Below are 27,010 nucleotides of genomic sequence, written 5' to 3'. Positions count from 1 at the left end.
GCCTGACAACATGTACCCAGAACCACCCGTGACAATGTTTTTTGCCCCATCATGAATTGAGATTTCAACCCAGAATTCCAATGGGCGGCAGAGACTGTGGGAACTATGGGATAGCTACCCACAGTGCAACACTCAAGTCAACGCTAGCCTCGGTACTGTGGACGCACACCACCGAATTAACATGCTTAGTCTGGCCACATGCACTCTACTTTATATAATCTGTTGCCAAAAATCGAATTCTGTAAAACTGGAGTAATCTTGTAGTGTAGATACACCCATAGATGCAACAGAAGTGACATTACTATACCTGTACTAGCAGGATTGGCATGGATGTCAATTACAGGCTATTCACGCCAAGTGTCATATTAAAATATATTTTAAAAGTACTGATGACCTCAATCGCCTTCCCCACCCTCCCAACAAATGGGTTCTTTGAAAAGTGATTTCTGACTCACATTTCACATGTTGCATAAGTTTAGTTGCTCAAGTTCTATTTTATCAATTCAATATTGAAATAGATTTATATTTTATAGCGCTTTAAAATAGCAGCCAGCAGAAAATTGTAAGTGAATTAAAGCTTAAATTTCCAATGAATATTAATTGAGGTTTTTAAAAACTTAAATCATTTAAATGTCTTCACTAGCTGAAAACTTAACAGTTTTCCGTTTATACTGCAGTTGGCAGATATTGACTCTATTGGCATTTTTAGTACACGATGGCATTTACAGCTCTCTCAAGACTGTCCTTTTTCTTAGCAATCCTCAGGGGGTGGGAGAAATGCTGGGGTTTATCCTGAATCTGAGAGCAGAGGTGCCCAAATTGTGGTCTCAGGAGTACTTGATGGTGGTCCACAGAAAGATAGTATTGTGCTGGCTTCTCATTTCCAAATGAAAAGTTACTTTAGGAAAGTATTGAATGTAACTTTATCTCAATGAGAATTTGCTGCAGCTGACTCAGATATTATGGGATTATGAATGAGAAGGGAGGCTGGTCTGCATGGTGAGGAGATAAACTATTTCAAATGTGGTCCATGCTATAAAAGGTTTAGAAACTGGTCTTCGAAGATAGAAGATTATGCTGATTCCCATTGTGGTATAAAAGTGAAAAATCCTATTTTTTCCCTTTTAAAGTCAAATTACACAAACTCCTTCCAATACATGTTGCTGTCACCACATGGGCAAAGAGATGTGGTGCTCACTGTGCCCCCTCCAAGTCTTCCATTCCTCCTGCCTGCTGGGATATGGAAGGGTTAAGTAACGACCGGGGTAACCGCTATCATGGTAATAGAGAGTGAGGCACAGCCAAGCACTATTTCTTCGCTTGATAGATAAAGTTGCCATCCTTTTCCTTTCCCTTCTGCTTGTTAAGGATAGATAAGCATTGCAGCTGAATGAGGAATATGTTTGTTTGAAGGATACCCTTTGTGTGAAGAAGTGTTATTTCCTCCTCGCTTCTTCTCCCAGCTACATAAACAAGCTTGGGGTCATGGTCCCTTTCTCCCTCTCCTGTGAACTGCTGATTAAGGGAACTTGTGGCTACGATTACTGCAAAGAAATGTATCTTCAAGGTAAAAAAGTCTGTATAATAGGCTTAATGCGGTAAACAGTAAACAGGGTCAGGTATAATTACATTCAGTATATAGCTATTAATATTCATCATATGGGCGTTCATATAATCAAATAAAGGGTTTGGGGGTGTTGTAGTAAATGTAGGTATTTACATATTAACTTAGATCAAAGAGTGTGATGTGGTTAACTCAGGGTTTACTCGACAATTGGGTCGAGGGGAACAAGTATTGCAATAAAGGAGTCCCTACCACCACCCACCGTGCCACAGATCCCTATTGCCTATCACTGATTTCCAGTAGAGTCCTGTAACCCAATGGGAACCGACTGTATGTGTTGGGTCAGGTATGAAAACTATCCGACACTCTCAGGCTTTGGTCAGGTCATTTTTTTTTTTTTGAGTGTGTACACACACTGTTCAAACTTCCTAAAGCCCTCATTAGGTTTCCTTTTCAGCCTATATTAGTTATTACTCTCCCCTGTGCCGCCTTCCAGCCCTTCACCCTGCCTTCTCCTCCCCACTCCCACCTCTTTCCCCAGGCCCTACACTGCTTTCCCCAGGCCCACTCTCGCCACAATTCCCCCAGTCCCATGATCCTCTGTTCTCCTCCCCTCTTCTCCTATACCTTCCCCCTCTCCTCAACATCCCCTTCGCTCCCCAGCCCATCTGACCAGGACCCTATTGTACCCCCTCTGATAGTACCATACCCCAAGCAGGAATGACTTTGGTGGAGCCACAGGATTCAAACTCCCAAAAGCAGGACAAGGATGGATTCTAAGGAGAGTGGTGGCTGTAGTGGAGCTGCTGTTGCCCAGGTGGGTGGAAGCATCACAGTGCTTCTGGCAGGTTGAGCCTGCTCAGGGGAGGGTGCCCCTCTCCCCACCTGGGCCTGCACACAGCAGTCTGAGTCCTCAGCCTGCACTGCTAGGTAGCAGATGCTCCAGTTGCTTGGCCAGATCGTGGAGATGGGGTGTCTGAGCAAACCACGGCTGGCCTGCTGGTTCCTGCAGACAAGGCAGCTTTTCCAGTAAGCAGGGCTGAACTCATCACCACTTCCTGCAGGCCCCAACTTCCATGGGGGCAAAAATCCCCCTGATCTTCTGAGCATGAATACCTCACCTGAGCCTGCAGGCAGTAACCCCCGTGCAGTGCCCATAGCTCCCTGAGCACAATTAATACCCTACAATTGTCAGAGTTGGGTCAGGTCTGGAAACAATTCTATGCTCTCAGGCTCACGAATGACTGCAGTGTAGTCAGGTTTGGGTCTGGGCTTTAAAAAAGTTAGACCTCAGAAAACCTCTATGTCCCAGCACTGCCCTTTATTTAATGGGGAACAAAAAATTCAAGAGCAAGTAGCTTAAAGTATATATTTTTGAGTTCATTGAAAAATGTCTTTTCTGAACTCTAGAGGCTTCTACAATAGTTATATTACAAAAAAAAAAAAACCACCTCGTTCTGGCACAATTACATTGGGTCAATAGCCACAAGACTCCTGAAGAAAGTTCCCACCTTAGCCCTTTGAAATCTCAGTCAAGCCAACCTCTCAGAAAGCCCAAGAGAAGAGCAAAGTCTTGCAGCACATGGCTCAACAAGGGCTCAGTCTGTTGGGCCGGAAAAGAGAACATGTATTCCTCTCTGGAAGTGCCCTGCTGCCAGCTTCTTCCTAACCGAAGAACTTTTAGTGAAGTCTTTGTGACTTATAATAATTATATGGAAATGCATACTAACCAGGTAATCCTGCGTAAACATTGTTCGTTGAGCTCTTAACATTGTATTTTATGTCCTGAATTTATTACTTCATTTCCTCTGTCTGTGGCTCTATATGCTCACCATTTTCTGTACCTCCTAATAACAACTAAGAATTTTCCAGCTTTTATAGCTCTCTAACTAAAAATGTAAAGAATAACTCTCTCTCTCTCTCCTGCCCCCCCCCCCCATCTTGGCAAGGCACAATAACAAAGGAAGTTAAAATGACCTAAGACTTCTTGGAGAAAGCTCAACCTCAGAAGCCAGTCATTTTAAACAGTCACCATCTGCGAGGGGGTTAGCAAGAGAATTGCTACATTCTGACAATTAAAAAAACAACATACTGAGTCTTCCCCCTCCCCCATACTGGTCTCTGGGCAATATCCTATTGGCTAAAGAAAAAAGTGTGAAGAACCTTACCTTTTTTGCTCTTTGTGCTATATCAGGTGTTCTAGTCAGAAGCTTTTCTATCAGGTATTCTCTATTCTGAAAAACCGACATTTAGACAGTTAAACCCAATACAAGGAAAACAGGAGATTCACATAGATTGCAAGACAGAGCAGATTTACATGTAGGGTTAAATATTTTACCTTGGCTTTCTGGAAGAATTTGCATTTTAAAAGTTCCGCTGCTGTGGGCCTGAAAGATCAATAATAAATGAGAGCAGAAACAAAGATCCTCCCTAATGAATACTGTACAGGACATTCATGAAATGACATGACACTTTTGAATTACTGCTGAACGAATTGCAAGGTTAGCTGCAAAATTAATTTTAAAATCCATAATGATATACATATTCATTCACTATACACATTGTGAGATGAGGTTCCTAGATGGTGAAAGCACTGGATATAATCAACATCCTGTCCTTGATTAAATTCATTTTAAAGGAAAAAAAATGGCCAGTGTTTGTGAATTAAAAAGCCAAGACCTACAACCTCCCTTTATCCATTAAAAAGACAATGCATGCTTCCCTAGATGACTCTGCCCATGTGCCTAAACAATGCTCCAGACACAGGGATAGTCAATTATTTTTTGTCAAGGTCCAAATTTTTTGTCAAGGTCCAGACTCCAGAGAAAATAATAATAAACAACAGCGATAATAAATAAAAAGATTTTGGACTCTGTTCAAAAAAGTGTCTGGTGGCCCAGATTTGGCCCATGGTCCACTTATTGACTACGTCCGCTCAAGAACAATCAGCTTATACAGATGAAAGGATAATTTAGAATTTTCCCAATAGTGAGTGAGGTAAGTGCCAATTGCCATTTATTTCAGTGATATGAAGACCTGTTATCTGTTTGGCGCTCTTCCTCCCAGACCCCCCTGAATTTATACTTTTGAAGTTTGCAGCAGTTGAAGTCAATAACAATCTGGCTGCAAGGTTATGTTTACCCTAATGATGCGCTATATTTCTGAATGAGGAGGAGCAACATTCGCCCACTTTTCCCAAAGGTACAGCAGAGGACCTATGAATATATTTGTCTGACTGTCAAGCAGAGCTGGTCAGAAATTGGGTTCTCCACCCCCCATAAAAAATTTCAACCGAAAGACATGAAATATTTGTTTTTTTAATTTGTGCTGAAACAAACAACTCCCCCCTCCAAAAAAAAAAAAACAAACACAAAAAAAACAAAAAAACCCAACCCACAACTGATTTGAAAATGCTGCTGTGGTTTCCCAGGGGAATGTATTTCAAGTATCTGATGTTCCTTTTCTTCATTATAGATTGGGCTCGGTTTCCCATGATGCACCACTGTCCCTTTCTTGGTGAGGGGAGGTGGTACATCATGGGAATCCCTGGCCAGGGTGCATTATAGGAGATGTATTCTAGCTGGGAAGCATGGCCCATAGAAGGGACTGGGCATTATGAGGAAACCAAACCACAAACCCCATGAGCACCGTATTGGCATATCTGAATCAGAGTATTTTGGTCTTTGGGCATTCAGTTTTTTCCAATGGAGGGAAGGAAAGAAAAATTCTAACTTTGCACAAACAACAGACACTTTTTCACAAATTAATGTTTAATTTTCAATGGAAGAGCGGACTTTCAACAGAAAAATAAGTTCTATCATCCTTACTGCAGAGGATAAAGAGGACTGAACGGAAATCAAAACAAAGACCAATTAATGCCTCACTGCATTTGTCTATGAGTGGTTAAAATGTAAGAAGAACCTACAGTAATTTAGGAAGGAGGTCACAAGGGCTTTTCTCCACACAGAAGTTACACGGGTTTAAGAAAAGATGTGATTATAACGCAATGTAGATGGAGTGTCCAAACAAAGTTGCAAATTCTATGTTGATTAAAAGCTTGCTTAGCTTGTTAATTTGCCATTCTTATTTGATGTGGTATAAGGTTTTGGAGAGAAAAGGAAGAAGAGACCAGGAAGAAAGATATTATTTAAGTAAGCCCAGTTCACATGCTCCACACATGGTAGAGAGAGAGAGAGACAGCTCCTGACATCAAGGAGAATACTATCCAATTTAGAGATAGACAACAAAGTTTTATAGACCATTTTTCACATCCAGTATATCCACAGCACTTGGATATGTGAATAGGTGACAAACCTAGAAGCTTCCTTTTCAAAATGGGCAAACTAATGGAAGCTTTAAAAGAAAAAACTGAAAGATCTATTGTAGTGAGATCTAACAGCAGGAAGCCAGGCGTGGACACTAGCACTGTAGTTTAGTTTTACACTAAACAAGCAGAAAGTCACCAGGAATGTTAATACCCTGATGGTAACACACTGGTATACTTAATGCAAAACAGCTAACCCTGGGAACTGCACTGCGAGGAATCAAGTGTGTGCAGCAGATACTACCACATAGAGAGAGACAGGGAAAACTACTGCAACTGCTAACTTCCTAGGGACAATCATATTTTTGCACCAGTTTAATCGTGCACCAAAAAGATTTGGCCATTTTTACAATAATTTGTAACCATAATAAAAGTTGTTTTTTCCAGAACATGTTTTAATCTAAAGAAAACACTAAAATGTATTTAAGCAGTCTGCGAGTTGTAGGACTATGCTTAAAGCATAACCAGACTCTGGGGACTTAAAGTTAATGAGACAGACTACAAAGGTCTGGGGAATCTCAAGATACTACACAAATGATCCCCTGAGCCAAGAGGATGAATTCTGAGGGGTTCTGGGAAATTAAAAAAAAAAAGACTCTTGTTTGCACTTATTATTTCTTAATTATTCTTGATCTGTCTATTATCTCTGCTCTCAGTTCCTAAGCCTTATTATTCTGACCATATTTATCCTGATTTACAGCAGGCTAAGTCTGACTCACAACTATATTACTCTAATTTTACACTATTGTAACACCACTAAAAACTCAAATTACACTATGAAAATAAGATAAGAAAGTAGTGAGTAAGGTGACTCAGACAAGGAGAATTGTTTTGCACCACTAGCACTGTAACTTCTAAAACAGATTTATTAAATACACTAAGAAAACAAGTTAATTACAGAATGTGCCTCCCACAGAGTCCAAGCAAGAGAAGCATACAAAATGGGTTTACATAGAAATAACTATTAAAAGGATAATTGGAGACATCATCGTGGGACTTTACCAACAGTTTCGGAACAAAGTGTAATTATCTGGAGTATTTCAGTCACAAAAATAGAGCAGAAATGTATGATTCAGAATAAAACAGAAGAAAGAGGGAATATCTAATTTTCAAGTTAGCTCAGAGCCATTCAGTTGTTTACATTATTTATCTCCAACATAAAAAACGCCTTAACCCTCTCGAGATAGTATTGTTACACAGCACAAGTGACAACGTAGAGAGTTAGAAATAAGCTCATCTCAGGAAAAAAAGAAGGCCAACAGCATTTTCTGATTTAGGCTCAAGCAGTTAGTATGTTCAGACAGTAAAAGCTCAGCTTGATCAGCATGGTCATAATCTTTAACATGAGCTTGCAAGAAGTAGCGAGGGTTTGTTTGTTTGTTTGTTTCAAATTAGAGACTGTTAGCTCTTCAGGGTAGGGACCATGGTTTTTCAAAATGTTCAAGAAGTGTTTTGTGCAACAGAATTAGAATATTTGGATACTAATACATGAAGTTAATTAAATTATCAAGTTTCAACAAGTTGCTTAACAGCCAACTCCTTCTCCCCAAACCAAAGACCTAATATTCAGGAAAGTCAAGGATTTTCCAAATCAATATTTAAGAAAAAATCCTATCAAGGATATTTAAAGTTAAGTAAAGTAGTCTTCACTGAACTCTGGACTATTTCCATTTTACACAACAAAAAAGCCATACCTTTTGGAAGGGTCTTTTTGAAGACATAGTGAAATCAGTTTTCTAAAAGATTTGCCATACTTTTTCATCATTTCTTTGTCCTCTATACCCGTCTCTAAAGTGGGAGGGTCATTTTGCAATGTCAGCATTAACACCTATAGTAAAACCAAAAGGTGACATGATAAGTGTCTCTATGAAATTACAATATCATAATAGATGAAATAGGATACAAATATTCCACAAAACATAGAACATTCATGTTTAAAACACCTTGAGGTATATCATAGTGCTTACACATTACTCTCACATTTATGGGGTTTATTCATCTATCAGACCTTCACTTTTCTCCATCTATTTCTGATAATGTGTGACGTTCAAACAGACATACTATGAAGCCCACTTCTTAGTTTTGAGTTGGTGGTCTTCAGAAATAATTTAACAGTCCTGAAGACCATATAGCTCCAGTCTATCATAAGATTCCAAAAGAAACAGGAAAGCCATTCTAAAAAGAATGAAAAAAGGTTGAGTGGCAAGTCTGGGATGGCATAGGTTTTTGCACAGTGTTTTGTAAAGGCTGACAGGCAATACTCAAACCAGTTCTCCCTCTACCTGTAACCAAGCCTGTGGCACATCACTTACAATGCCACACATCTGACCACGGAGGACATATAGATAGCATATGGCTAAAGTCATCAATTTGTGAAGACAAAGGTCTGGAAATACCCCTAGGATGGCCTTTCTCCCAGATAAGTTGCATCTGGGCACCTTGTAAAAGTTACGGAAGGCAGAGAGAATTGTTTCTATATTATTCTGCAAGTGATCAGTGCTAAAATACTTACATAGGAAGTTTGTTGTTGGAGCTATGCACACAGGAAAAGCATGGGATGGAAAAGGGGGTGAGGGAAAAGAGGAAGCAATTTATCTTTGAAGGATGAGGCCATGCAATTTGGATCAGCTTGTTTTAACTCCAGGAAAGGATAATGAAGACCTTGATCAAGTAACAGGCAGAGAGATGAGTGGGGAAAAAGAAGGGAGCTAACAAAACATTAGCAGAAACAAGTGAATAGAGAAGTTCATTATCAGAGAGAAGTGCATTACAAACATCAAAATATGGACTACTTGAACAAATTGAATACAAAAGGTAACAAAGGTCAGGCTCAGCTAATGAGTTCTTCACATACTGTAATGGACTTTTATGTTGTATCAGCACTTGAATGAGACAGTTTCACTAAAATGAAAGTTGTTTAGCTAAAAAAAAAAATCAGACTCTTAACACGAGCCTCATAAATACATAAATCTGCACTAACATATACAGCCACATGTAAGCATTCTCACACAACCCTCTTAGACCAATGACAAGTATATTTAACAAGAGAATAAAAGACAATTTACTATTCATCAAGGAGATAAGGGGAAAAAACAAACCAAAAACCACAGCTGTACTGTAAAATACTGAAAAAGGTTTCTGCTAGGCCTTCACATTAGGATTAGTCAGTTTAATTCCGGTAAAATGAGAGAAGAGAGTCATAATAGTGAAGTTGCTACAAGCAATCAACTAGTATTTACAGAGTTCAAAAAAAAAAGGGGGGGGGGCAAAAAAGAAAAGAGGGGGAAAACCACCACACTCCTCTTTTGAAATGCCATGGTACTCTAACTCTTGTAACACTTTGGATAGAAATGTTTCAATCTGAGAGGGTTGTGTAGGAATACTGCTATGTTCACCAGTTGCTGTAATTTAAGCATATTAAAAACAAATGAAATGAAAAAGTTTCTCTAAGTTCAGAACATTAACATTTAAGAATTTAAAAAGTAATTTAGCAATTATAAAGCAGAATATGAAACAGCAATAACTACCTCAGTTTTCATCTGAGAAATGTTCCTTTTTAAAATGTTCCCTACTAAAATTCACCCTAGAATGTTTCCCAGAAAAGCAAAGATCAAGCTAACTTCAAGACTTCTTAATCTTTTGATGTAAACCTCAGGGATAGTGATGCTATTTAATAAAATGGGAAAAGGGAAACAAAATGGGAAATGACTGCCCAGGAAGGAGTACTGCAGAAAGGGATCTGAGGGTCATAGTGGATCACAAGCTAAATATGAGTCAACAGTATAACACTGTTGCAATAAAAGAAAACATCATCCTGGGAAGTATTATGAGGAGTGTTGTAAGCAAGATACAAGAAGTAATTCTTCCAGTCTACTCTGTGCTGATTGGGCCTCAACTGGAGTATTGTGTCCAGTTCTCAGCATCACATTTCAGGAAAGATGTGGACAAATTGGTGAAAGTGCAGAGAAGAGCAACAAAAATTATTAATGGTCTAGAAAACATGACCAATGAGGTAAGATTGAAAACACTGAGTTTGTTTAGTCCGGAGAAGAGATAACTGAGAGGGGACATGATAACAGTTTTCAAGTACATAAAAGGTTGTTCTAAGGAGGAGGGAGAAAAATTATCATCAACACCTGAGAGTAGGACAAGAAGCAATAGGCTTAAATTGCAGCAAGGGTAATTTAAGTTGGACACTAAGAAAAACTTCCTAACTGTCAGGGCAGTTAAGCACTGGAATAAATTGCCCAGGAAGGTTGTGGAATCTCTGTTATTGGAAATTTCTAAGAGAAGGTTAAAACAAACACCTGTCAGGGATAGTCTAGATAATACTTAGTCCTGCCATGAGTGCAGGGGACTGGACTAAATGACCTCTTGAGGTCCCTTCCAGTCCTATGATTCTATGAATGAAAGGTAGTGGAGAATGTGTGTCAGAGCAGTCCTCAATTTAAGATTATTTTTAGTGAATTCTTTGGTCAGCACATAAAATCTTACATTTGCCAAAAATAACGTCAGTTATTGCAGCTTTCTGCCATTTTTGAGAATAATGAGTTTGCAATTCCATACCGTCATTTGATGACTTCAGAGTGCTTTACATGCCCTGAATCTTACAAAGCCCCCCTCTCCCCCCATCTTCCTAATTTTACAATTGACAAAGTATGATCAGAAAAGTGACTAAAAATGGCACCATTCTACTTTCATCAGATGCACACTCGAGGCAGTGACTCTGAACACACCAATTACTTTAGCATCAACATGCTTCCAAGATTAAACTACTTTTTACTGCTATGGTAAAAGCAATGTGAATCCTCTTCCGGTCGCACCTCAACAGAACTGTTAGCTAACTTCTGGTTGGAGAATCTTTGTTACTGGCGAGAATGTGCAAGCCAAAAAATGCAGTTTGACCATTACATACCAGGTGTGCCCAAAGGGCTGGAAGTTGTAGAGAAAAATATATTACTTGTGATCTGAACAAAAACTGATCTGAAGTCAGAGAGGCGCTACCACATGGAGCTCTACAATGACAGAGCCACTTTCCAGATAACTGCACATGACAGTCATGCAGAACCAGGGCAAGGAACAATACAGGGATCCCATCTTCCAGTTCTATGGTCTGGACAATCTTGTCTCTCCCATTTAATCTACACAAGACTGTTTATTAATAAGCTAAAAGTAGAGCAATCCCAAGTGATTGAGGAAATTTCTAGCATTTCTTTTTTAATGTAAAAACCTGAATGTCACTTATGCAACACTAAATTATACATAATTTCCAAGGGTAATTACTTTCATAGGAGGATATTTGTGGTAAGGTGCAGCTCCTGTTGCTAATTCAATGGCAGTTATTCCAAAACTCCACATATCGGCCTTGAAATCATAACCTCTCACCTATTGCAGGGCAAAAAGAGAAGTTTTAGTGTGGTGTTTTAAAATGTAATGTCATAATATACAAGTGCATTTAATTAGTCATAAAGATACCTGTTCCATGACTTCAGGTGCCATCCAACATGGGGTACCAACAAAGGTTTTTCTTACTTTGTTACGGGTAACATCACCTCCTGTCGCTAAGAATGCACTAACACCAAAATCTGGAACACATATTTAAAAAAAATTACATTAAAAGTTCACCCTTTTCCCCCTCCATACCAAAATTAAACAGAAAAAATATGTATATTTTCAAATAGGAGTCCAATTATAAAATCTTTTGTATAACTAAACTAAGCTGAAGAGTTCTCTTTTCACATATGGCAAAACTACACAAAAATGTTAGACACACAGAATAACAGCCTTATCTTCCTCAGTTCACATTCTTCTGTTAAGGTCATCTTAATAGACATCAGGTTAAAAAACAAACATACAACACACCGTCAACATGGGGAATTTATTGCCATGCGATGTTGTGAAGGCCAGAAGTATAACTGAGTTCAAAAAAAGAACTGGATAAGTCCATCAATGGGTGTCCCTAAACCTCCAAACTGCCAATAGATGGAACTGGACAACATTTTGAGATCACTCAAATTGCCCATTCTGTTCATTCCCTCTGAAGCATCTGGCACTGTCCACTATCAGAAGACAGGATACTGGGCTAGATGGACCATTGGTCTAACCCAGTATGGCTGTTCTTATCTTAAAAGGACTGCAGTATTTTCAACTGCCCCAGTAATTTTGGCATATATGGAGAGTATTAGATTACATTCCATTTGCCTTCAAAGGGAATTGAGCCACCAAGTTTTCAAATTTGTATTTTTTTTATCATTGTACCCTACTTCTAAGGTTCCTTACTTTTTCTGGGCTTGTTGATTTATCATTTCTTCCTGGTCTTGTTCATTTTTAATAAAGTAAAAAAAAAAAAAAAAAAAAAAAAAAAAAAGGAGGAGGTTGGGGGGAACTCATCTGCAAATACGTCTGGAGACCACAGCAAAGAAGAGAATTAAAATCATGAATGAAGTAGGCAACATGGACAGTAAAAAGCTATATTCTTGGTCAGAAACCAACAACAGAACATAGACATGATTGTTTCTGCTGTATTGTTCAGTCTTTTTCCCTACAAGTATTTGGGATTTTTCTATTATCTGTACAGTTTGTGAAATCAGTGCAACATTTGATGCTCTCATGCTGGACTGCAGAGTTCTGTATCTTAATATACCCTGCAATTAGACACTATTTTTGAACAGAGAACATTAAAGGGCTTGTTGCTGCTAAGAACAGAGCCTCTTATGCATTCCCTTTTTTAAGCAAGCAATTCTTAACTTGTCCTAACAATTACTTTTTTAAAATTGATTCATAGGACTTGCATGCACTCCTTAATTTAAGAGTTTATTCACACTTGAGCCCAGTCTTCTCAGCACATGGCTGTGCATTTTTGTGCTTTCACAACAGCTTAACTAAAGTAGGTCTTTGAGACATTACAGAACCAAACCTGGAACCACTCACATTCATTTCCCCACTGACCTTGATGGGGATCGGCATTTAGGATTTTACCTTTGGTTTAAAATGGAATTAGAGTTTGGTCATTGATACTTTGTCATTACTCTCCACAAAGCTATTATCAAGTGTCCCGCCAGTAAGTAGCTTACAAGTAGATTGTCTTTTTTGGTTCCCTCCTATATCTCTACACGCAGAAAAAACAATGCATTTAAGTTTGCCATCTAAATATGTTTTCAGGGACCTGACCTGCAACTTGTTTGGTAAGGATTAAACGAAGATCCTTGAGAATCTGGGCCTGCTGCATGAAGCACTTTTGTTTTATATAAAACATTGTAGGTTAGGAGTTGCTGCTTTGGGACCTGTCAATATTCTGTAATAGGTAATGTCTCCTGAACACAGTCCTTCTGTCTAACCAGGCAATTCTGCACCGAGTACTGAAATATGAAGAACGATGTTATCTATATTTCAGTTCTAGGTTTATTCGTTAATTTTTCACGAAGTGAGTTATCCAGATGAAAGAGAATTTTAGTTTTGTTTTTCAGGCCACATTTGTTTTTATCTTCAAGCCTATGTACCACCTTTATAAATAAAATTATTTTATTTATATGAATCTATTTGTATTTACTGCCTCATTATTAATACATATTTTATATTTTGCAATGTTCTACAAATGGCAAAGGCAAGAGACAATACCCAGAATCAAAAGCTTCATAATAATCACCCAAATACTGCCCAATAGATAAGTGTATTTTCTGTATTTTAATGACTTCACTGATATCAATGACTTTCAAATGTATATTAAACTAGCAGGAGACTGCAGTGTTTGACAAGTCATATATAGATGAGAAACAAGAAGAACAGAAGTCATAACAAAAAGCGTTCCTTCACTGAGTAGCTTTGTATCTCAGTAATAGATCCTTCAAAAGATACCGTTTGTTTACTCAAAGGTTCAGAGAGGTTTAACTTTCCATGTCCTAACCCAAAAATGTGCCTTTAGCATTGATATTTTCCTATATTGTTAGGCCGCTTAGCCAAATGGGAAAAGAAGTGGGCAAAACTGAAGAAGTTAGATAGCAAACTGTTACACATTCGTGGTAAGAGACAGTAGCAATGTACATGCAGCTGCCAAGGAAGAGAAGTTAACTATTGGTGTTTATGAAGCTTCTTAAGAGCCTTGCAAGTGGAAAGAATGGTGAGACTGGGACAGCCTCACACATACAGTGAGTTAATACATTAGTGGCAAGGTTTTCCGAAGTATTTAAGTGACTTAGGAGGAGTCCATTTTCAAAAGCAGCATATGCATGGATGACCCCAAGTCTCACTGAGTACAGTGCAGGGAGAAAGTCAACAGGCATTAAGCTCATGTGCCCAAGTCACTTTGGAGAGAGAGACATTCTTGGGAGCTTTTGAAATGTTTATTCTGGAAAAAAAATAGATTGAACGTGATGTGTGTCACACAGGAAAATAGTTCAGCCATCTCAATCTAATGTTTCATAAACAGTTGCCTATACGGCACAATTTGCCAGCCTTAAGTCATGAGAGCTTCAGGACTAGGATAGCAGGAGTGACAGGAGGTCAGGACTGAGATGGATTGGTAAGAAAGACAGGTTTTTGTGTACTATGTTCTTTTAGAAGAATATAACCTTCTGATTAAAGTTAGAAAGCAAGAGGCAAATCTATTTTATACTCTACTTTATACTCCTTCCTGCAAATAAAAAAAGATTTGTTAGACATTTCTATTATATAGTAGATGATGGGAGGGAGTCATCGGTACTAAATCAGTACTTGCCAACTTTTACTACACTGTGGTATCCAATATCCCAATTTTTCACTGGATTGAGAGGAGGTTACTCTGTAGTAAAATGCTGGTGAATGTAGGGGTCATGGTGTCTATTGTACTCAGAGCTCTAAAATGTGCTGTTTTGGCTGAAGTCTCCTCTAAAATCAAAATTAAGTGGCAAGTTTTAACCCTTTTCTTTTTAATAAAGATGGAAACCTTCACAACACTCTGCATGACCCAGCTACTTTCCCAGGCTTAGAACTAAGATTAATATTAAACAGGGCCTAAAAGTACCTTTGTTTTGAAATTTTTGAAAAGAGGCAGCCTCAAAAGCATTTGAAAAAAGATCTGGTTAAACACAATCTGTTCTGTGGTCATTCACGCCACATCAATGAACAGTGGAGGAGCTGCCTGGTGAAATGTAACGGTTTTGCACCCACAGCTACATATGAAATGGAAATGAAAGACCTTCTCCCTAGATTACTAAAGCTGCATGCTCTAAGAGAACAACAGAACTGTCACTTATGCTGAGTAAAGTAAAAACTTTACCAAATAGCCCATACCTTCTTTCAGTTCCCCCTCAGTCTCCAATTGTGATAACAAGAGAGGATTGTTCATTACTGTGTGCTCCTTATCTCGACTTGGTTTTCTGTTCCTTCACTTAGTTCATGGCTTTTTTATATTCTCTAGGCAAGTCAAGCTTAGAAGGCTGAAACATTGATGAAGTACCAATTATCTCTTGCACAAGGCACTAGATGTTACAATCTTATTGGTATTTAATAGGCTACAGGACTGTGGGCCAGTAATGATTTTAAAACCATTTAGTTAAAAGTAGGCTGAAAATCTTTCTATTCACTACAAAGGAGAAGTGAAAGAGGAAAAAAAAGTTTGGGTCTTTTTTTTTTTTTTTTTAAATTCCAAACCACAAAACAAAAGGTTTGCTACATTCCCTCTAGCCAACTCTGTTCCGCTACCCCAGGGTCTGTGGCTAGACATCTCCTTCCGCACTTCAATTTCTTTGAAGATGCTAGTGGACTGAGCCTACTTAAATATTTAAATACACTATTAAGTCCACATAGATTCTGTTTCTTATTTGTCATACACAAACGAATGTCAATATATTTGTCAGCACTTTGCAAAAAGCAAGACCATTGAAGGGAAATTGCACTATCAAATATTATTCTTTACAAAATTTAACAATAAACCATTTTGTCTTGGTATATTTCTCATTTTGAACTGAATTTTATTACGCAAAGCCACCAATACTGTGGTCAGAAACAAATTCTTTAATTATAGTACTCAGGAGGTGTAATTGTTAATAAAGGGAGGCATAAAAAATGTTCAATGAAAAGCAATTTTTGATTGTGTCCTTGAATGTATTTTTTTTCTTTTAAAGTCATAAAAACTGAAAATACAGAGCACCCACAACGTTTTTTTTTCCAATAGATTGTAAAAAAAATCAAACTTGATGACTCTCAGCCTCTTAAATGTTTTCATCTTGCATATCTGTTTTCATTTATTGCTGGATTTACAACAAATCACATAATACGAACTGCTCATACCAGCAAGGACTTGCAAAGATAGTTCAGATTCAATTATTCTCCCCAGGTGAAGATGTGGAAGAGCCTTCCAGCTAGAAAGTGTGCCATAAAAACCACATGCCACAGGATACATGTCATATGTCCACACAGTCATGGAGTTTCCTTAATTCTGGATGTACTGCATGACTTTGCAGCATAGTGAAGGGACTTACTCACTGAGAGTAATGCCAAGGACAGGAAGGGACAGAACTGATCACAGGGATTCTAACTAGAGCAAGAAGCAGCAATGTACTGCCCAAAGAGACATATGGTAATCCTGGTAAGAAACAGTAATACTAATGAGAGGAACTGCTTGATCTTCATAGGAAGAAAGATATAATCAGAGTATCCAAAAGTTAACAAATCAATTGGGACCACTTTTTCAAAAAAAAAATCTAATGCAATCATGTGGATGGAGTTTGGGGTAATTCCTTTATAAAACGAGTGGGTCTCAAATACTTGAGCTAGTGTTTTAGAAAACTCACAGTGTCTCAGCAATTGCCTGATGTCCTACACTTGAAGCCATGTGATTTCAGGTACAGCTATAAGTCTGCCCTATTATTTCCTTTGAATTCAATTTAACATTAATAGAAAAAGCCACAGAAGACTTAATATCCCATTAATTTTAATATTAGATTTTTGGAGGGGGGGGACGGATATCAAACCTCCACATGTTACTTCTATTTAGTTCAAAGGAGATTTCTGCTCACAAACTGAAAACTAACATTTTTCTGATTAGTGACTTGCTCTCAATATCTAATCTACTAATAGTTTCTGATCTGTTCAGTTTTATTTCAAAGTCCTTGTAAACGTCTATTTAAAAACAAAAAACCATGTAAAAAGTCATGTGGACAACCCATGGTATGTTCAAAGCTTCTGATAAACTTATGCAGCCTAGTGGCTAGCAATCATGAGAATTAACAACTTATTTGGTTGATAGACTACCACTAAGATGACTACTGTGTTTTATGTCCTCATCGTTAAGAGGCCTTAGAGATTATTGGAGTGTCCATCATGAAATAATGAGATGTTAAAAGTGGAAAGGGAAGCATTTTCTCTTAAACATCTCTCCACACATCTTCAAGAAGAGACTTGAGGCCAAGGTCACTGTAAAAACATCCCCATTGTATTTTAGTGTAGACTTCAAAGTCACCATGATGTATTAGAATAATTTACAGAAATATAGTTCATGACATAATGCAGAGGACATCAACATGAATTGCTAAATCTAGGTAAAAAAATTCTCCCATGCATGTGGATAGTTACAAGATGCTGGGAAAAAAGGAAATAGGTTTTTGGACATTGTTGGTATGGCTTGTAAGGCAACTAGGATATATTCTGCTCAGATGCTTTATTGTTGCTTTGGAGATCATGTAGTCTCAAACTGGGCTATTGCACCACATTTTTCAGCTGACACCCCCGCGTTATGAAGTTGGTAGCCCAAGAGATACTACAGCATTTCCAGGGGGGGGGAAATCTCAAAAGGTATCACTTAGCTTCACTTCCATTTCCCCTTGACTAACTAACTGTTAGGCCTCAGTCATCATCATTACCTGCTATTTGTACTGAGCCATCTTCACCCAAAAGGATATTGCCAGCTTTCAAATCCCTATAATGCACAAGAAGAGAGTTAACTTTTTGAATAAATTTAATGTGTGATTATAGCTATTGTAAAGAAAGCTTCATAAAAACAAATGTAAAATTAGTAAAGAGGTTCAACCACTCAAAATATGTTGATTATCTGATCTTAAACTAGGTAGCAAAGATGCTCTACTGACATTTAAAATGAAAGGCAGGTGCAGGGGGGAAAACGAAGGGACATGATTTTGTTAGCTTACATAAAAGCAAATATGCAAAACTGAACATGCATTCTTTCAGAGTCTAATGCCAGAAGGACCCATTTAGGTCTACGTCCAGTGTATGAGATATAAAATTTCACTCAAATACCCCCATATTGAGCCCAATGACTTTAGACTAAAGCATTTCAGTCCTCATGAGATTAAACTGTTGCATGCCACAGGCAGAGAAGTGATTAGGTGAGAGAGACCCAGATGATGCTAGCAGGCAAGCCCATGCTGCAGCAGAAGGCAAAAAACCTGCAAAGTTCCTGCCAATTTGACTTGAGGGAAAATTCCTTCCCAATCCCAACTCTGGAGATCAGTTTAATCTTGACCATGAGAGAAAGACACACCAGCTGTTCATCTAAGAGAAGACTGCTCTGTACAACCTCGGAGCACCAGTTCATCCCACCTCCAGCTGAGGCCAATCTCCGATGCTTCAGAGGACAGCAGGAAAAACCCCAGAAAACATCTAGCTAGTTGTGCATCAGGAAAAAAATTCCTTCCTGACTCATGCAGGCAACTGGCTGGAGCACAAGTCATTATCTTAATGCAGAACTGCAACAATTGAGCTTGAGGCAAGGTAGGCAATCCTATTCTCCCTAGGGCCCATGAAGGAAGGGGATAGGCAGATTCACAGATTTCAAAGCCAGAAGAGACTAAGGAGGCAATCCAGCCCAACCCACCTGCACAGTGCGTAGAGTTTCCCCCACAAACTGGATTAAATCATATTTTTAGAACGAAATCTAGTCTTAAATACTCCAAGTGACAGCAAATCCACCACCTCCCCTAGATAAATTGTTCCCTTGCAGCTAGGAAATTGTATCTTACCAGTAAGAACACAAGCCAAAGCCATTTTGAGTGGAAACTAAGGACCCAAATTCAGCTTTGATGTAAATGGACGCAACTCCAATGACCTCAAGGGAGCTGCACCTTAACAGCACTGCAGAGGCTGGCCGTAGATGTCTCCATCCTAACAATCCAATGAAACTTTTCAAAAAATTCTGCAGTGAGGAACTGCCCTAACTGCAGCAATAATTTAAAGAAATAAAACTGCTTTCTTAAATTTGGTTAGAGCATTTTACAGAAGATTAATAGGAAGAGATTAAATAGTTTATTGTAAAATTTTCACCTGACTAATGTGCTGCATAGGTGGTTTACAAAGGTTCTTAGATGGGCTGTAATACTTTGGTCTCATTTTGGTTATTGGGGTTAATGTAGCTCAGTGGTCCCCAACGCGGTGCCCGCGTTCTGGCCCCCAGGAGAGCACCCAGTGAAATGCCACGGCGGGGACGCCTCTCTCTGACGCCGCTTGCTGTTGACAAGTGACGTCATCGAGAGGTGCCGCGGCATTTCAGCAGGTGCCCCGACACTGCTGTGGTCCTTCGGCTGGCACCTGCCAGCCGAAAAGGTTGGGGACCACTGATGTAGCTGGTACTGGTGGCCTGTGATATACAGGAGGTCAGACTAGATCAAACTCTGTAACTCACTCCTACAAAGACATCTACTCATGCTTCACGTTGAATTCAGTGAGTTTATTCACGCATCTACTGGCACTATTCATATTCTTAAAATTAAAAACAAAAGCATGTGCCTAAGTCTTCATAGGATTGGGCATTTTTTAAATGACAGATTTGTACCCGTTTAAACTGCACAGAATACATGTTCCTTTCAATAACCGTACAGTAAAAAAAATTAAGAATCTGAGTAGTCCATCTTCCCAGGATCTACTGAAAAGAATTGGCATTTGCTGTCATTGACTAACTCTTTTCTCATTGACATATTTTAATAGGGAAGCAAGTGGTGGTGAAGGGAAAAACAAAAAACACTCTAGCCATTTTGGAAGCAGCAACTTCAGTTGTTTAATTTAGTGTCTACTAGGGAAAATCAGTGACAACCCATTTGGGCAAGAAGAATGTAAAAGATTCTACTGTAAACAATGCTTCCATGCTGCTGCTGTATGATTTAAGAGAATTATTTCTCAATTCAGTTTTGTAATGAGACTCAAACAAATAGCTCTTCTCAAGCTTCTTATACTCCATTACGAAAAGAGCTGAGAAAAATCTCCTCCTAATCCGGAGGATAGGGCAAGCATTAGACTGCAATGACTCTTCCTTTGTTAGCGTGGGCAACAAATTAAGGTTTGTGGCACATCCATTGAAGGTCTAGATTGGAATTCAAGAAACATGGGTTCCAGGTGAGGAAAATGTGTCTTAATGTGGCAAGAGGGGGCTTATTTGTAAAAAGCAGTTTGAAGATGAAACATGCTACTTAAGAGCAACAAACTAATATTGCATTGGGCCTGTGCTGTACCATTTTACGGCATTTGTTTACAGTATTAATTGATCACCTTGTGAAAGCAAACAATAAAAAGAATAAAGACACTACTGGATGAAGCAAAGAAACTGTTGAAAGTCTCATCCTTAAAGCCAACCTTGTCTTAACCAACCGTACTTATGAAGTCAACATATAGTGCAGGGGAAGGCAACCTATGGCACGCGTGCCAAAGGCGACACACGAGCTGATTTTCAGTAGCACTCACACTGCCTGGGTCCTGGCCACCATCCGGGGTCTCTGCATTTTTATTTAATTTCACATGAAGCTTCTTAAACATTTTTAAAATCTTATTTACTTTACATACAATAGTTTAGTTATATATTATAGATTTATAGAAAGAGAACTTCTAAAAACGTTAAAATATTTTATGGGCACACAAATCCTTAAATTAGAGTGAATAAATGAAGACTCGGCACACCACTTCTGAAAGGTTGCCCATGTCTGATATAGTGCTTCTGACCCAAAACTCCAAGTCATGGAAATAACCGGTACACCTCTACCTCGATATAACGCTGTCCTTGGAAGCCAAAAAAAAAATCTTACCACATTATAGGTGAAACTGTGTTATATCGAATTTGCTTTGATCCACCGGAGTGCACAGCCCCCCTAGCGCAGTGCTTTTCCAGGTTATAGCAGAATTTGTATTATATTGGATTGTGTTTTATCAAGGTAGAGGTGTATATCACTATAGCAGTCATATAGAGTAGCCTGAGTGAATGGAAGAAACATAAAATTACACGTGATCTATACCTTAGGAGTCAGTGGGGAAAGTAGATGAAAAGTGGGCATTTACTAAGATACAATTTTTTTTTCTATTTTTTTTAAAACAAGTCCAAAAGGTGTTCATGGGTCCTTCAAAAGTAGGTTTATACTAAGTCAGAGGGAGCCCAAATCAGGCCTCTATTGCGCTATGCACCATGCAAACATAACAAAAAAGAGGGTCAAAACCCCAAAGAGCTTGCAATTTATGTAGAAGAGGAGACATAACAGTTGGATACAGACACACAGTACAAGATAACAATGATAAGCCAGTCAAGGTACACCAGCTCCCTAAATAGTGCTATCTGCCACCAAGAATTATTGAACATAGTCCTTTAATATACCACTACCTCGATATAAGGCCACTCGATATAACACGAATTTGGATATAACGCAGTAAAAGCAGTGCTCCGGGGGAGGGGGGGCGCTGCGCACTCCGGTGGATCAAAGCTAGTTCAATATAACATGGTTTCACCTATAATGCGGTAAAATTTTTTGGCTCCCAAGAACAGCGTTATACCGAGGTAGAGGTGTATTTGGAGAAAAAGCATCAATTAACCAACCTATTAGGATTGACTAGTGTCAGCCATAGTGAAGACTATTAATGCAAATTAAGAATACAATTCACTGTACACATGCTCCTACCTGTGAATTTGCCCATTCCTGTGTAGATAATCTAAGCCTTCCAAAACTTCTTTAAGAATTGTTGCTATGATAGATTCTTCAAGGACACCATTCTTGTGTTCCCCTCTGTTGATGATATACTTTATTATATCCAGCATTGAACCTAAATTGAAAAGCCGGATTTCCATGGGGGCAAGGTGAAGGGGAGGGAAAACAAGTCAAACAACCTGTTTGAGCAGTCTTACCACAGTGATTACTGAGATACCAGAAAATCTGGTCTCTATTAGTTCCTATATTTTAATATTTACACTTCTTTACTCTTATTAAGCTATTCTGCTTCAATTTAAAAATCTTTGTATGCTCGCACAAAGACCCTCAACTACCAGCTGTTTGAATAAAGTGCACACATTGCTCAAAAAAATCATTTGGTTTAAAAAAACCTAACATTCAACTTTCTGCTTACTTATTTATTACCCTATTGTTGTTATACATTTAAATACATTGAAAGTTTATACAAACACTTTACAAAACAGCCTAAAACATGTTTCCTGCCCTCAAGAGTATCCATCTAAGGTCCCAGTTCTGAACTCAGATCCACGTGGGCCAAATCCTATGCCTACAGAAATCCAGTTGCAGGACTGGAAATAAAAATTGTGCATAGTAATGAAAAGTATTCTAAGGAGAGCACTGCGTACTCAGCAACATGCACGGTGATGTATCACTTTTCAAAACAAAGCTTTTGTTTTTAATTCATGTCAACAGTTTTCAATAGCGACATTGTCTTCTCAGCTAGGCACTTCCTGACAGTGACTAGCTAGGGTATTAATGATCATTTGGCTTCAACTTGCGTCCTCAGATGCTCTAGCTAGTCATTAACTGTTGGCCAACAAAGATATTTCATATTATTGCTTAATATTTTCTCCATTTCAGTGAAGCCCAAGTAACAAACTTATTTTAGGCAGATTTTCCACATTTGTTTTCTGATCATAGAAGTGCACTAGTCATCTGCTGCCATCAGAACAGATCTTGGAGATCTTGTGTTACATTTAGTAACACAAGAGGATATAGTAAATTATTTGCCAGCATGGAAAAATTTGGTTTCCCAACTGCAAATACATGGGGTTTTCTGTCTTTTCCCCTCCCAGAGATGACTATGATTAAGTTTTCATATTGTCCATAACAATATGCAAGCTGTGGGAATCTTTTTAAACATCCAGTCTAAAAAAAAAAAATAGTGATACAGCAGAGAAAACAGACAACTTTTGCTACAGGCCTAATATGCATGAAATAGTATTGGTCCTTCTCTTCGGAACGGACAGGATGAGGGAAATAGAATCAGTCAGTAGTTCGTTTACTCTTATTTTAGATGAGTAAATGAATTTAATACTCAAGGAAAAATAATGACAATAGAACTGATTAGATCTGGCAAAAGTGCATGTTTACTCACACAGCCTGAATAACGTACATTAAAAAAGCAGCATCCCTGTTATGCCATTGAGCCGGTGTGTTCCTCTACTTCCTCTTCCCCACAAAGGAGGTATTTGGACTGGATGAATTAATACAAAGAATGTGCATATGCAAATACATCATCTTGAAGTTAAACAAGCTCAAGCCAAAAAAAAAAAAATAAATCAGGAACTTACCTCCACTCAGTAACTTCATAACCAGCCAGAGTTCATCTTTAACCACAAAAGACGTGTAATAGGTCACTATATTGGGATGATTGCATTGACTCATGGCTTGAATTTCTTTCTATAAGAAAAGCAAAACAGGACAGTCTAGAAAGACAGCAGTTCTATTTTGCTATATCATTTTTATGTTATTAATAACTTCCCAAGTGAAATATAAGAACAGAATAGTTTACACACACACAAGTTTACGATTTACATAAACCTTGGGCAATGGAACCTGTTTTGAAGATGGGGAATATTAAGGGGAGGCTGGTCAGGAGATTGATACCACGATGCCAATCTTTTCTTCTGGAGGGAGGGAACTGTCAGAGTCATGATCCCACAGGGAGCGATGGTGGACCATATACAAGGTAGAAGGCATGGGAGTAGATCACAGAGAACAGGTTGGCATGCAAGTTGGAATTAAAAGGAAAGAACAAATCCACTGTAGAATAATAAGCCTGTACCCTCCCTGTTTTTCTCAAAAGGTCCTTGGCAGCACAGGAACAGAGAAAACTGATGTAAGGAAACTCTAGGACTGGAAAATGTATTAGATAGAGAGGAAGAGTGGTGAAAGGGGAGTAAAGTGTGGGGCTCAAGACAGAGACTACATAGCCAAGTGAGTGGAGGAAGCAAGCTCACAGCTAAAGAAAAAAAGCCAGAGGAAATGACTTAGTAGACAAGTACATCAGCAGTGAGCAGATGATGTGGTCAGAAGCAGCAGCACTACCAAGTCATACAGTCTGCAATAGGTTGCAGGGAAGACAGTTGTACACATTCACAAAGGTAACTAGAATCTTAAGCCCCAGACCTCCTTTTCCAAGGCTATTTTCTTATTTTTAACTTAACATTAAGAGTATTTCTTACAGTGCCTCCCAGAAAGTTACACATAGGAGCTATTTCTGTTCTTTAAAAAAGCAAGAAAACGTAGTTTTTAGCTTACGTCTGGCTTCCACACTTCATTTTAGTCAGCCTGAAGGCCTCTAATGGTATGTCTACACTGCAACATAAGCCCCTGTTTGAGCCCAGGCTCAAACCTAACCCCTCCCTTGCATCCACACTGCAACTGCACTAACTCAGGGCTTGGACCCAGGGTCCCGGGACCCTGCAGGGCTAGAGCATCTGAGCTCAAGCCTAGCCAGGATCCAGAGTCTGAGCCCTATTACTTTGCAGTGTAGACGCTGCCCCGTTTAATTTGTGCCCCACAATTCCAAGGGACAACTTCCTTAATCTTCTATCCCAAAAATCTGCAATGCACTCTATTGAAAACAGAAGCCATCCTTGCCACGGTGAATGGCAGCAGCTTAGGTCAGCATTAACCCATTCTCTTCTAATCACAGATCTGGAAGCATACGATCAGAGAGCCTCCTGGGTTTGCAAAGAGTTTGGCAGGCTGCTCAAACTTTCTGTAATGTGAAGGGCAGGCAGTAAAGATTTTACCCCCACACTGCTCCACAGTCCTAGGGCTAGGAGTGGCCACTTTTGGGAAGTGGGCACTAAGGATATCATACCTGGGAAATGCTACTTTACAGTGCGTAGACTCGAGTCAGTGTGGATGCCAGAGCCCTAAATTCAAGCATGGGTTAGAAAAAAAAAGTCTTAACGTATGATTTAAATACAGTCAGTCAATGTTGACAGTCAATTCCAGGGTTCCCTAACATGGATAGGCTAACTCAAGTCCCACTAGCCCTGGGCTTACATTGCAGTGTACACATACCCTAAAAAAGAAGGGAGGGAAATGACCAAGTTATTCTCACCACATTTAATTATGTCAGAATAATAAGAGTGATTTAAATCACAGCAGTTTTTTAGATGAGATGTTAAGCCAAGGTCTTAAACAAACATTATTAACAATCTCATTGTACTTTTTTGTAAAGTCAGGGTCATAACCCAGCTGTCCACATCAAGCTGCAATACCGTAAGTCACATTATGACTCAAATTTAACCTGTAGTCTCAATTGAAGAACCCTTTTTTGTTCACACTTCTATACAGCTGCCTCATGCTGTAAAACAGCTGCTAGTCTCTCTCAGAGGTACTTGCATGTCACTGTCGGGCAAAATTTACTCCATGTGTTTACAAAGGGTATGCAAGGTTAATTGTTTGTAAAGATCATTAAGATACTTTAAAGCATTTAAAAAAAAATAAAAATGAAAAGGATTTAAGGATCAAAAAACTCCTGTTGTCCACATTATGCTACAGTTAGCTGGTGATGTAACAATCACCCACTAGAGCAAGCACCTCCACAAATTATTTAGCTCAATATCAGTTAATTGCCTAAAAATCTGGTATGGCAGAAGGATGGAATTTCAATTGCAAAAGATTTCAGAGTCTAAGATCTACAAACAGCAGTTATTTGGCTGAGGCGCAAAGTTCGCTTGCAGTGGGGAGGTTCACCTAATGGGATATCAACAAACTTTGAAAAAAAAGTGTATAAAACTCCATTTTAAACCACCTTTGGTACAACACTTAGAAGGATTAAGTGGATGAGCAAAAGGATTTTTAATTTTTTTTCAAATCTGCTTACTAAGTGCTTTTCACAACACTGAGTCTAAATGGGTAGATATTTTTCTTGTTTCTACAGGTTGTGATGGGGCAAAGCCAGATGGCTACAGTAAAGTACTGAGAAACAGGTATGTTAGCCCCAGGCTAAATAAATCCCTAGTACCCTGGTAACCAAATGGCAGTTGCTCCAGGTAAATCAAGGCACCTGGGGCCAATTAAGATCTTTCTAGAAGGCAGTGGAGATAGCTACTTTAATTAGCCTGCCTTGATTGGCTGCAGGTGTTCTAATCAGGGCACCTGGGTTTAAAAAGGAGCTCACTCCAGTCAGGCAGGGAGGAGCCAGAGGAGTGTGGGGAGCGAGGAGCAAGGGGAGAGAGAGAGAGAAAGAAAAACAAGCAAACAAACAAACAAACAAACTAACAAACAAACTGCTGGAGGATTGAGGAGGACAAGCATTATCAGACACCAGGAGGAAGGTCCTGTGGTGAGGATAAAGAAGGTGTTTGGAGGAGGCCATGGGGAAGAATTCCAGGGAGTTGTAGCTGTCATGCAGCTGTTACAGGAGGCACTATAGACAGCTGTGATCCACAGGGCCCTGGGCTGGAACCCACAGTAGAGGGCGGGCCCAGATTCCCCTCCCAAACCTCCCAACTCCTGATCAGACACAGGAGGAGCTGACCCAGACTATGGGTTCCACAAGAGGAGAAGATCACTGAGGTGAGCAAATCCGCCAATAAGCGCAGGACCCACCAAGGTAGACAAGGAACTTTGTCACAAGGTCTACCATGCAAACACTTGTGGGTTTTTTTGGTTTTTTTGGTTTAAATAATATGACTAAAGTTACAAAAATTGGCAGAGAGGACTCAGAGCAGGTGTTATAACTGAAGGTACTTTTAAACTTGTTTAATAAATTGGTTTCCAGATGGTTGTGTCCCTTTTGTTGGAGATCCTCTTTTTATAGGTTTGTCCTAATGCCACAGAAATCCATTGGATAGCTATACATTTATTCAGAGAGAGCCACTCAATTCCATCAGGCAAATGATCTAAGCTCCAGAATGAGTACAAGAGAATTTCCATTAACTGGGCGTAATGACTCTGTTACGACAG

The 27,010-nt window shown here is 39.0% G+C and overlaps 1 protein-coding gene across 2 annotated transcripts in view; it reads right to left on the bottom strand.

The window, feature by feature from the left end:
* STK39 (serine/threonine kinase 39) overlaps positions 1-27,010 on the bottom strand; it is a 176,534-nt gene that overhangs the window by 103,709 nt on the left and 45,815 nt on the right. For both annotated transcript variants that reach the window (XM_050916276.1, XM_050916277.1), the window contains exons 3-10: positions 23,374-23,482; positions 21,752-21,893; positions 17,726-17,781; positions 11,364-11,473; positions 11,172-11,273; positions 7,583-7,716; positions 3,903-3,951; positions 3,733-3,798 (exon numbers count right to left, since the gene is read on the bottom strand). In XM_050916276.1, coding sequence (XP_050772233.1) covers positions 3,733-3,798; positions 3,903-3,951; positions 7,583-7,716; positions 11,172-11,273; positions 11,364-11,473; positions 17,726-17,781; positions 21,752-21,893; positions 23,374-23,482 — 768 coding nt within the window. The remainder of the gene's footprint in view (positions 1-3,732; positions 3,799-3,902; positions 3,952-7,582; positions 7,717-11,171; positions 11,274-11,363; positions 11,474-17,725; positions 17,782-21,751; positions 21,894-23,373; positions 23,483-27,010) is intronic.

Source organism: Gopherus flavomarginatus, chromosome 10 (assembly GCF_025201925.1).
Source record: "Gopherus flavomarginatus isolate rGopFla2 chromosome 10, rGopFla2.mat.asm, whole genome shotgun sequence".
Classification (NCBI taxonomy): domain Eukaryota; kingdom Metazoa; phylum Chordata; order Testudines; family Testudinidae; genus Gopherus; species Gopherus flavomarginatus.
This window is presented reverse-complemented; position numbering and strand designations above follow the sequence as displayed.